General features: G+C 42.3%; 1 protein-coding gene across 3 annotated transcripts in view; it reads left to right on the forward strand.

Annotated features, from left to right (window-relative positions):
• Fam172a (family with sequence similarity 172 member A) overlaps positions 1-8,519 on the forward strand; it is a 416,134-nt gene extending 407,615 nt beyond the window's left edge. For 2 of the 3 annotated variants that reach the window (XM_028760104.1, XM_028760102.1), the window contains one exon: positions 8,201-8,519. In XM_028760104.1, coding sequence (XP_028615937.1) covers positions 8,201-8,343 — 143 coding nt within the window. In that variant the 3' untranslated portion in view covers positions 8,344-8,519. Of the gene's footprint in view, positions 1-7,642; positions 7,676-8,200 lie in introns of those variants that run through there. The other variant, XM_028760101.1, reaches the window with a different exon arrangement.
• The last annotated feature ends 3,661 nt before the right edge of the window (positions 8,520-12,180 follow it).

Here is a 12,180-nt window from a genome sequence, read left to right on the forward strand (position 1 = left end):
AGAGACTCTGTCTCAAAAGAGAACAGTCAAACAGAGAGACAGAAAGCAACGAGAATTATGGTGAGTGAGGAGTAACCTGGGGAGGAGAGAGGAGCTGATGACATAAAAATGCAGGGCACGTCTCCCCTGCCTAGCCTGCCTGCAAACCATGCACAGGAGAGTCAGAGGGAAAACATGTTGAATTAGTGATTTTGTGAAGAAAATATTTTAGCTGTTCAGGGTACATGTTTTACCCTGTGTGTATTTTATCATACTGTAGGCATTAAAAATAGTCAATAAAATTTATTTTTAAATAATACTTAAATCACCGGGGTAGCCAACGGCCTGTGAGCATCATGCCTAAGTTTTACTGTGACTACTGTGATACATATCTTACCCACGATTCCCCATCTGTGAGGAAGACACACTGCAGTGGTCGGAAACACAAAGAGAATGTGAAAGACTATTACCAGAAATGGATGGAAGAGCAGGCCCAGAGCCTGATTGACAAGACAACAGCTGCATTTCAACAAGGAAAGATCCCACCCGCTCCGCTCCGTTCTCTGCTCCTCCGCCTGCAGGGGCCATGATCCCGCCTCCCCCCAGTCTCCCGGGTCCTCCTCGGCCTGGCATGATGCCTGCACCCCACATGGGAGGCCCTCCCATGATGCCAATGATGGGCCCCCCTCCTCCTGGGATGATGCCTGTGGGACCAGCTCCTGGGATGAGACCGCCCATGGGAGGCCACATGCCCATGATGCCCGGGCCTCCCATGATGAGACCCCCCGCCCGCCCGATGATGGTGCCCACACGGCCCGGCATGACCCGGCCAGACAGATAAGAGCAGAAGCGCTCGCTCTTCATCGTTTTGTATTGTGCTGTTTGACCAGGAGATCTTGGTGCTGAGCCTGAGTGCTTACTAGACGCATGGCCAGGACCTTCCTTCATAACAGAGAGGAAGAAGTGATACAGAAGGGGCTGTTTTCACTTACATTGGGAAACGTGAAAATAAAATGGTCAGCTGTTTTAGTTAAAAAAAAAAAAATAATACTTAAATCATTTAAAGTATCAGAAGAAATTGGCAACGGAAAATGGAAGGTTTTGCTCATCCCTTTTAAGAAATAAAAATTATTTTATGTGCATAGGTAGCTTGCCTGTGTGTATATCTGTGCACCATATGTATACAGTGACAACAAAGGCCAGAAGAGGGCATTGAATTCCTTGGAACTGGAGATACAAATGGTCGTGAGCTGCCCTGTGGGTGGTGGGAACTAAGCCTGGGTCCTCAGGAAGAACAGTTGATGCTCTTAATTGCTGAGTCATCTCTGCAGACCCTTTTGCCCACTCTTAAGGGAATTGATACATCTTTAGAGGCCAGGTCTTAGGTAACATATAATGAAACAATCATTAAAACCAAAGATGGCAGGTCAGGCATTGTGGTGCACACACTAGTCCCTGCCACTTGGGAGGCAGAAGTGGCTTGATGTCTATAGTTCAGCCTAGTCTAATAGTGAGTCCTAGGACAGCCAGGGCTACACAGTAAGACCCCATCTCAAAATTGAAAAAGAAAAAAAGAACGAAATCATCTATACACATGCTGTCTAGATTCAATAGATAATGAAAATAATGAAAATACATCTGTTTTTATTGATTTTGTGGGGGCTGATTAAGAAGGTTTGCCCTGGGTTCAATGAGAGACCTGTAGCTACTAAAGGCTCTACTCTGCCTCAAGAATACGGTTAGTTCCCAGAGTTGTCTCCATGGGTCTTAAACTACCCGGTGCCTCTAATTGCCCTGTATGTCCCACTGGAACTGATATGGCAGCGTGTTGGTAAGCAAACAAAAGCACTGGCTCCCCAGAAGCTGCAGATACCTGGGGTTCCACATCCAGTGTGTCTGTCCATATCCTCACCTGTCTCTTGGCTTAGGTAAAACCTGTCATCTCACTTGTAGGGTCTCCGCACGATGCCAGTGGACTGGCAGCCATGTTAGCAATGTGCTTACTTCACTGCAGTTGGCATTGCTATCACAAAGTCCCAATCAATATTTCACTCTGCCTTCTACCGCCCTGTGTGGCTGTCCCACACTTGTGTACCCGTGGTTCTTTCTACTAGTGCACCAGTTCCCAAATAATGACTCTGGGACTTAATTATTTATGAATAAACGCCTAAGCCACCAGCCTGGGCTTGTTCCCTGACTAGATTGTAACTAAATAACCCTCATTCTATTCTGTGTGTGCCACATGGCTGGTTACCTCTCCTCAGTTTCGCATGCAATCTCCTCAGAGTCTAGATGGCGAATCTTTCTGGTCATGATCTCTTCCTGTCCTCTTCCTCTAGTCTCTGTGGGACCCCCTGAGAGGGATTGGAAGTTCTGCCCTATTCTTTTCTGTCAGTTAAGTGGCTTTATTAACCAATCAGAAATGATGGAAAACAGTTTTTACATAACATTGAAACCCAAGATGCTTGACCATGCCATGGTTGGACAATAACCAGATGTCTGAGCATAGATGTCAGCAACTGAATACACAGAGCACAACACCAATCCCCAGCATCTTTGCACTGTGCACTCACAGGGCTTCCTTGGCAACCCTTCTCTATTCAAATATAAGTTTGTATTTTTTAGCTATATTCCTTTTAGAAACTCTGCCATTCATTTTCAGACAGATCTCTGTGGTTTTGTTTTCTTTTTAGAAGGCACAGTATTCTCAGTGCTCTTGTTTTCTCTGATTCTTCATAACATTCTAAAAACAACTGTTGGTGAGATCATAAATTCATTAGTTATTCCCACTGAGGCTCGCTAATACCTATTGCAGACTCTTGATTTTTCTATATGAGACTCCTCCAAGAATTCCCTTACCTGTTGTTAGCAACATACCTGTAATGACAAAGTCTTCATTGCTTCCTAATTGTGCATACTTTTCGTGTTAAAGATCAGATTTTAAAATCAAACTTTGTCATTTTGAAAATATCATAGACATGTTATCCTATTAATATTAATGTGTCTCATACACTCATATTTTTCCCCTTTGTCATAGGAATTTACAATGTTTTTTATCTTTTGCTTGAATACACACACAGACATATGCTTCTGCAAAGAAGATAAAACAGGGGGGCATGGTGAGACAGTTCTCTGTGAAATAAAGATATAAGAAAACTATCATATTTAGAGGTGACTTTGTGAACAGTGATATTCCATATTCTAACCAGAAGGTAACATGTAAATTATACATGGAATGCTGGAATTACTCCATGACCTATTGGTCTTAGGCCATGTAAGATACAGTGACTACTAATAATTAGAACAGTGAATCAAACCAAGGCATTCTTTTGAATTTTTTTTTATAAATGTTTCTCTACAATTATAATATTCTAAGTCTCTACTCTCCAGTCATTGCTTATGATTTACCAGTAACCCTCATAATATCTGTCAAAGTATGTGTGTGTGTGCGTGTGTGTGTGTGAACTATCACTTGTTTAATTGTCTGTTAGACACTTTTCCCTCTGTTACAAACTGTAGCTGGTGCAAGGTGCATAGTCATTCACATGAAGACACTACTTTACTGAGCTGGGAAGGAAGCAGTGCACACTCAACATTCAAAGGCCCTAGGCTCAATCCCAGCACCGAAATACATACCAAAAAAGCAATTTACCCTTAATTTTTAAAAGATTTGTTTCTGTTACTTTTAATTATGTGTGTGTGTGTGTGTGTGTGTGTGTGTGTGTGTGTGTGTGTGTATGTGTATGGTATGTGTATGTGTATGTGTATGTGCATGTGAGTTCAGTTGCCCATGATGGTGAGAGGCAGGAGATCCCCTGGGGCTGGAGTTGCAAGTGGTTGTGAGCTGCCTGGAGCAGATTCTGTAATGGAACTCAGGCCTCCTGAAAAGCTTCTTAAAGACAGAGCCCTTTCTTCAGCCCCCTTTTTTTTGACTTTTTAAAACGAGTACTAGAAAAAAAAAATGGGTTGCAACTTCAAAAACAGTATACATCTGCCAAAATATTTTTGGCCAAGATTTTTGCAGCTGCATCAGTACTGCATTTACATGTGTGTTTCTGTCCCTGGACATACACCTTCTACAGAGAATAAAAAAGAAAACCTAAGCATTACGATCAAGTGAACAGGAATCTAGGCTAATGTCTTAGTGTCCTTTTTGCCCTAATAAAAGCAACCTGATGAAGAAAGCCTTGTTTGACTCATAAGCACACCCACACTCATGTGCACGTTCCCACACAGAGACATGCTTAGACATGACTCACAAGCACGCACTCACATGCACGTTCCCACACAGAGACATGCGTGTACATTACTGTAAAATAAATAGTTTTAAGTGGCCATTCTTTGAGCACTATTTTGTGCAGGTTTTCATATTAATTTGTCACTATATTCAATGGAACTTTGTCCCTGACATTTTTTAAGACTTATTTTCATTTTATTTATGTGTCTGGGTGTTTTGCCTGCATTTATGTCTAGGCACCGCAGGGTCCACAAAAGCCAGAATCGTATGTTATATATACACTACAGCTCAAATTACAGGTGGTGGTTAGCTACCATGTGGGTCCTGGGAAATGAACCTGGCTCCTCTGCAAGAGCAACAGTGTTCTTAACAGCTGATCCACTTCTCCAACCCCACTGGATTTTTTAAAAAGGTGTCCAAACCTATTCTTGAAGTGTGTGTATGCATACCAAGGCTGACGTGTAGTAGTTATGTATCTTCTTCTACTTATGAATGGTAAAAATTCATTTTCAGTGATAAGAGGGTGACTCCATTGATAAAATGCTTGCCTTTCAACCACAAGGGCCTGAGTTTAACCCCCAGAACCCACAGAAAAGAAAGTCAGATATGATGGTCTGCACTTGTAATCCCAGCACTGGAAGGGTAGAGTGAGACAGGCAGAGCCATGGAACTCAGTGGCCGGCTGGCCTATCCCAAGGCCAATGAAAGACCTAGTCTCAAAAAACAAAACGAAATGAACAAAACATGCCTGAGGAACAAGCCCTGAGGCCCTTCTCTGGCCTTCACATGCCCTCCCTCACACACAGGCCCCTGGCCTTCACATGCCCTCCCTCACACACACCATCTTGCACACACATGAACACATGCACAATGACCACTTCCAAAACTTAAGAATTTTTTAACTTAAAAGTTTTTTTGATCATTTCATACATATACTTCCAAAAATAAAAAAAAAGTTTTTGAGAATTTCATTTCATACATGAGTGTTTTACTCACAACGTTTCTACCCATCTGTGTTCCCACTCTAGTCCCTTCCATGTTACCCCTCATCCTCAAAGTATTGATCTCTTCATTATTGTTGCATGTATGTGTGTATTAAGGCTGCCAGGACATTGAGTACTGCTTCAACGTATGCATGCATGAATGAGAGAGAGAGAATGTGTGTGTACTTCGAACTGAGTGACCTATCAAGGGCATGTCTCAGAGGAAGACAGATCCACCCTATTTCATCAGTCATTAATTGCCTGTAACTCATCTAAGTTTTCATATTTTCTAAGAAAATGTTACACTCTCGGTCAATGCATAAGTACTGAGACACACACATGAACCCAGAAGACAGCCTCCCGGGACCGTCCTCCTACCCTGCGGTCCTGGGGATTGTCGGGCAAGTAATTTTCGGTGCTGAGCCATCTCACTGATCACAGAAGAGATTTATTTGTATTGAGATATAAAATATGCATTTACCAGCTATTACTTTAGAAAGAATTCTGTGTTCCCTGCCCTAACTCGGTTACATAATATAGGTAATTCAGCTGGCCACCTGCTTTACTTACTGATTGTCCCGCTTCTGATAAAAGCATACAGTCTAATTATTTCATCTTTATTTGCAAGGGTAGATGTTCAGAACAACTGCACATACTCAGTTCTCCTTTATACAATGGTCTTTTCAGACCAGGACTGCTTGAACAGAGAGTTGTCATAATCCAAAACCAAAAAGAATTTTGTAATGATTTTTTCATCAAGGACATTTGTTCATCCTTCAGAAAGACTGTCACTAGGGAAAGGCAGGGGAGTTAAAATTACTTGAGACCATTGACTCCAAGTCTCTCCAGAGTCATAGATGGAATTGGTTTTCAAGGAGTAAGAGGAATTGTGAGAGGAGCTCCCTGAGAACATGACGAATTGATCCTCCCCTGATCAGCACTGGCAAGGGTGACTGAGCTTATGGACAAACAGCAGATGTGAGCAGGTTAGGAAAGGGGAAGGAAACAGCTAACACTTGGGGGACACTCAGTGCTTAGGATAGCTGTTGCTATGGACTATGCATCTGAGGATGGTTATTCAAAATGAACAAACACAGATTAACTATTCTGTCATCAGGAGTGCAATTTAATACTTCGTACTGAGCTGAAAGCAGATTATAGGCCCTACAAAAAAAGACAAACTCTTCATAAACCTGCCCAGAGACAGGGCCTTCTTCTAAAAATATTCATGACATTTATTTGAAATAGACATGTTTGAGGATATCTAGAACTGTACACTTATATTTAAGAATATAATTCCCTCCAAATTGAAAGTAATCCATGGTGGGCATCATTTGACCAACTTAATAAAACAAAATACAATAGTGGTATCAACATGTTTTGTGTGTTTTAAAGAACGTATGATTTTATACACATACTGGTAAAGTCCGACTTTTTTTTCCCTAAGAATTCTGTTAAGTTATCAGAATTCATTCAGGCCCTTTAGGAATTACCAGAAAAACCTCTACTCACCAATTCCTTCCACTAAATGATTTGAATTTTGCCAGAAATGTGTAAGCAAATAGAGAAATGACCTCATTTTTCAGTGTGGATACAGTGTTGTAGGAGGATGTGTCTCCAGAGGATGACTTCAATATTGGATCTTAGTTCCAAGAACAGGTTCACAAGGCCAGAGAAAAGGGGGTAAAGACATCACTGTGACGGGTACCTGGGAAGAAATGACTTCTCCAGTTGGGCCAGACAGCTCCCACAACTAAGTCACATGCACAAACTTGTAGCTTTCTGCTCTCTGGCCAACCAAGTGCAGCCATAGTATCTTTATTGTTATATCTCCCAGATTGTGATACTGTCACAAAGCTGTTGCTAGGCAACAAATGTGGTTACCAGGTCTCAGCGAATAGCTGAAGGGGGAAGGCAAAGTGTTGCACCATTGTAGAGTAACCATAGCAATGACCTACTATTACAGACTAAAGAATTATCATTAACAATGTTAAAGTATCAGAGGCCCTGAATTCAGGAACTTCCAAGCAGCATCTGCATAACTGAGTGATTGCAGATGAGATTTCAACTGTTTCATAATTTCTATGCAGTATTTATAATTATTTTATTTATTTTAATTTAAAAATTGATTATGATGTTAGTGGTTAAATTATATATGCTATCACAAATAGTTTTTTCTTTTTTTAAAATAGTTTTTTTTTCTTAAGCCCATATTATTTCTTCATGTCTTCCCATGCCTGCATGCTACCTGCTTCCTTTTTCAAACTAAAGGTTCCATTTGGTTTGAAGAATAGTGTGTAACAGTCAATCCAAACCACAGACAGAAACTGTAGTAAAATAACCTTGTAAATTGAAAATCTAACATTTCTCTGAATTCCCCGACTGAATTGGAGGCCTCTTCCAGTGGTTCTGCTTTGAAACACTTTTTGTCTGGCTTTTCTAGATCTGTTCTAAAATCTGTAAAGCATGTGGCCCTCCTAGGATACTTTCAAGGCCCCTGGTCTCCTTTTGAATCTGGCCTTTCATTAAATATCTCCAGTGTTTTGGTCCCAGTGACCTTACTGAAGCAGTCGTGTCCAACATCAGAGACTGGGACAGGCCAGAAAAAGAATTATTCCCCCGATTCTGCCTGGGAAGCCGAGACATCGAGGCGCTCCGGGGTGGGTGTGGTGGAATCGGGATCCCGCACGCTGGGGAAACCAATCCCAGGCCTGGGGAGGTGGGTGGTTTCTGGGCGGGAGAGGGAGTGGCCCTTCCCGCCGAGCTACTGGATTGGCCCTGAGGACCTCGGCCGGGGAGCGCCGGGCCCTACCTCGGGGGCCTGGCCAAATTCTAGCGGGGCGAGGCCGGCCGGGGGTGGGGACGCCAGGGACCAGCGCAACCTGGGCCTGTGAGCGGGAGGCGAGCTTGCCGGTGGCGGTGCAGTCGCCAGGAGGGCGGCCTCCTCGCCTCAGGCCACACACCCATGCGACCCCTTGTAACCCCGTGTGTGTTTCCGCAGGCACCGACCGTCACGAGCTCACTTCGTGGAAGAGCTTCCCGTCCATCTTCAAGTTCTTCGCGGAAGCCTGTGAGGCCAAGAGCAGCTCGCAGAAGCCAGCCCTGGCGCGGCGCTCGCACAGGATCAAGCACGAGGAGCTGTGAGCGCGCAGCCGCCTGCCGCGCCCGCACGCCGCCCGCAGCCTCCTGCCTCCCATTAGATTGCTTTCTTCCTCCAGCGCAGGGTCGTGATGTGCCCGTCTAAATAGCGTTTTGCATTATTTCTAGATGAGTGCAACTGTCAAAGCAATATGGCTTCGGCGGCTGCGTTGCTGCGGCTGAGCCGGGCCTCGCGCTGCGGGCCGCGGCGGACGGAGGCTGAGAGGGCCCGAGCGCCGCGGCCCCGCGCCCCTAATTGCAGGGCTGTTCCGCGGGCGCGGCTGGCCGGGCGGCGTCTGCGCGGTCCTACCGCCCGCTGCAGCGCGGCCGCCGCTGCCCAGCCTCAATCGTGCCCATTTTTATTCCCCTTTAAACCCAGCAAGCTTTTATTCTACACCTCAAACTTTGATTTTAACCAGGTTTTTCCCTCAGGTCATCTTATGAGCCCCTGTCTTTTATACAAAGTCACACACAGGAGTTCTCATTTCTGCCCAGTTGAACTCCAGTCTTTTATGTCTCTGATTTCAGGAGAGAATGTCCAAACGAAAAACATAAACAAATCTTTTAGATGTAGGTATAACCCCCCATTTTCAGTGAATTTCCAAGTTACTTATGAGAACTGATCTTACTATTAAAGTGTATAACACGATGTGATTTAGATGATACACATAAGGTTTGCTCTTTATGTGCTCCAGTACAGAGCGGGGATGGTAGTTGTTGATCCTTACAAACTGTACTTTGATTTTCTTGTAGTGTACCCTTTCTGATGCAGGATTTTTTTACTATCATCAAGAAAATGAAACTGCATACCCTCTTCCTTCCAAAAGGCCAAGTAAGATTAAAAATGCTTCAGTTTTCGTCTACAGTAGGAAAAGAGAAGCATTGTGTAAATGAGTTTCTCTTTTGGGTCCAAAATATTTAGTGGTCTCTTCCTGTGATAGGGTTCTGCCCTGTAATTCCAACAGTTAGGTTAACTCTGTGAAGTACGGAAGATAAAATAAGTTTGACATTTTACTGACTTTCAAATAAAAGCATTAAACATTAATTACGTGAAAATTTTAATTAGTGAAGATTGTGTCCAATGGGTGAGATCGTGATTTAATATGTCCATCTTTTTTAAAATGAATTCAACAGGTAATGTGTTTGCCTTGTTTGAGATCATGACACAGTATAATCAAAATGAGTCTGAGTTACTAATGCCAGCAAAGAAAGCCTGCACTCAGCCACCTCATGAGGAATATTCTCATATCGTGAACTGATTTTAAGCAAGTTTCAAACTGGTAACTTCTCATGCTGTTTGCATATGCATACATTTCTGTAGTGACAGTAAAGTCTTCAGAGGCTGTGGCTGGACATCTTCTTAGGCAGAAGCACCTTAGAAAAAAATCAAAACAGTGTTTTATCCAGCTTCTGCAGTTTAAAATGTGTTACTCCAGCAATGTCAAGCACATTGGACTGTCATCGTGACCCTTTACATTTCTGGTTTTAGAAGGATTGGTGAACTTTGTGAAAATAATGATATCTTTCCAGTGACTGGGCTTGAAAAAATGGTATGCATTGAGTATGCCTTACCAAATGTTATAAATTGTCTGGTGTTTTCAGTATATGAAAATGTTCACAAGAAACTGAGTTTGCAACATCAAGCGGGGGGAAACCTATGCAGCGCCAAATTTGCTTAACCTCTGCAGCTAAATTAAAGCAAAGTAAACGTGCTCAACTTATAAAGCAGGTAAAAGTGTCCCGTTCCTTCCTTCAAGTTCCTCTCTGCAGCTCTCAAACCTCGTTGAGAGAAAGTCTCTGTTTCCTTGGGATGAGTACTTTGCGGTCACTGAATTGTAACCTTGTCATCTGTCTCGTAGAGAGCTATTTACAAAGTTTCATTTTGTAAATGTCTGTTACTACTTGTGGGTCTGTGCTAGACCAAGCCAGAGGGGGCCAGGCACAGCACCCCAGATCACGAGCTGATGAGTGACAGGTGATTCCTTGCAATCCTTACAACCTAGGATTGCTTGACTTGTTGATTGACTTGCTGTTCGTATATGTGTAGTGATATTATTCACCTCGGCTTTCTTGGGATAACAACAAGCACTTGGCAGTACCCTGCCTGCACGGAGGCCAGGGTTAAGATTTTTCCTCTGTTCTTCCTATTTTTATTTGCTTAAAAAGATGTTAGGCACACAGTGGTAGAAAGGTAAGGTGTGAGGGTTTTTTTTTTTTATCTTATACTTAGTTCTTAAAGTAACTAGATGGAGAAAGGCATAAGTTGGAAATTCTAAATACTCTGATTGACGCTTAGGCTCCAGGCAGGTGCTCTGGAGCTCTCTGGGGCCATCTAACACACAGTCCTTGGAAGTCACCCTGGATGTTTGCTAAACCATCTACTTGTAATAATGGTTCTTTTCTCACATTACTGCCTCCTGCTTCCTGAAATGCATTTTTGTTTGTTTATATGTCAAAAATAATAAAGCGTGGAGCCTCCTGTACTCTTGTTTACCATTTTGAAATAAAATTTTTTCAACAAAGCAACTGTGTATTCTTCCTCCTCAATTGTTTTTTCACCAACTGCACAGAGTCTGTTAAAGCTGAAAGCTAGCAGGAGTGATTGGGACAGGAGTGATTGGCCCTCAGTATTACAAGCCTTATAGTTACTTAGTGTTCCTGTTACTACTGCTGTAAGGCGACACTCTAACTTCAGTTGAGTCACTGTTTGTCTCACATATATCTTAAAGGTAACATTTTTACCATATCTTCTCAATATATACATATCCTCTTAGCAAGGAAATTAGAAAACTTGTCTTCAAATGTTTTACAAAATAAACAGTACTGTACAGTTACTATAATTTCCAAAGGGAGCCTGGTAAGTTGCTCCCCAGCTGCTGCTAGGAAGACCTTGATAAAGCGTGTTCAGCTCAGGACTACCTTGTTTACATTTATGCTATAGCTCTTGCTTTCTAAGCCTTGCACTCCTTTGAGAGGTTTGGGTGACAGAGTGTGTTAACTAAATTAGCACTACTAATAAACTAGATTTTTTTCATGTTTCTCTGTATTCCCTAGAGTTCCAATCCAAATGTGTGAATCTTACATGTTGTAATCATTGTTTAGATAGGCTAACTGAATTGTTGGAAGCTGTACCCTGAATTAAATTAAGAAAGATTGCTATTAAGTAACTTTCACAGTGTAAATTTTCACAGTACATTTTTGAAAACTTTTCTCATGATTTGTGGGGAGAGGTTTAAAAAAACCATGAGGCATTTATATATTTGAAATATGTGTGGCAAAAGAGGGGATAATTATGGTGACTACTTATATGCTGTCTGGTATAATATTATAAAAGAAGAGACTATAAGACATACAAGACATACCCCTTTCAAAAAATGTAATACTTTCCTTCCTTCCCTGTATAGAATGACTGAGGAATCCCTTGAATTATTCACCTTCCTTTTATCTAATATTCTATTAATCTCCAAAAAGAAAAAAAAAAGAGATAAGTTTGGGTCTGGGAAAGGAGTTTTTAATCAACACTTCACAGAACTTAAAGCCACTCCGCCTAAAGCATTAGCTTTGTGGGGTGGTTTTAGATTCAAACCACTGCACCTGCCGTCACTGTACTCAAGTAAGAATGGACACCAACTGGAATGTTGGGGAGGCGCTGGCAGAAAGAGAGGTCCAGGAATAGAAGTAGCTATCAAAGCATTCCAGCATTTATCTTGAAATCTGCATAATTTAAGGGACAATGGTAGTTTTAAATCTCATACTTAGAAGGGATGGATGTTGATTTAATTGATTCATTTGGATCAATGTTTTTAAAGTTTCACACCACTGCTCTCTCATAAAGTGATGTCT

This window comes from Grammomys surdaster, unplaced genomic scaffold, assembly GCF_004785775.1.
Source record: "Grammomys surdaster isolate TR1022 unplaced genomic scaffold, NIH_TR_1.0 126391, whole genome shotgun sequence".
Classification (NCBI taxonomy): Eukaryota; Metazoa; Chordata; class Mammalia; order Rodentia; family Muridae; genus Grammomys; species Grammomys surdaster.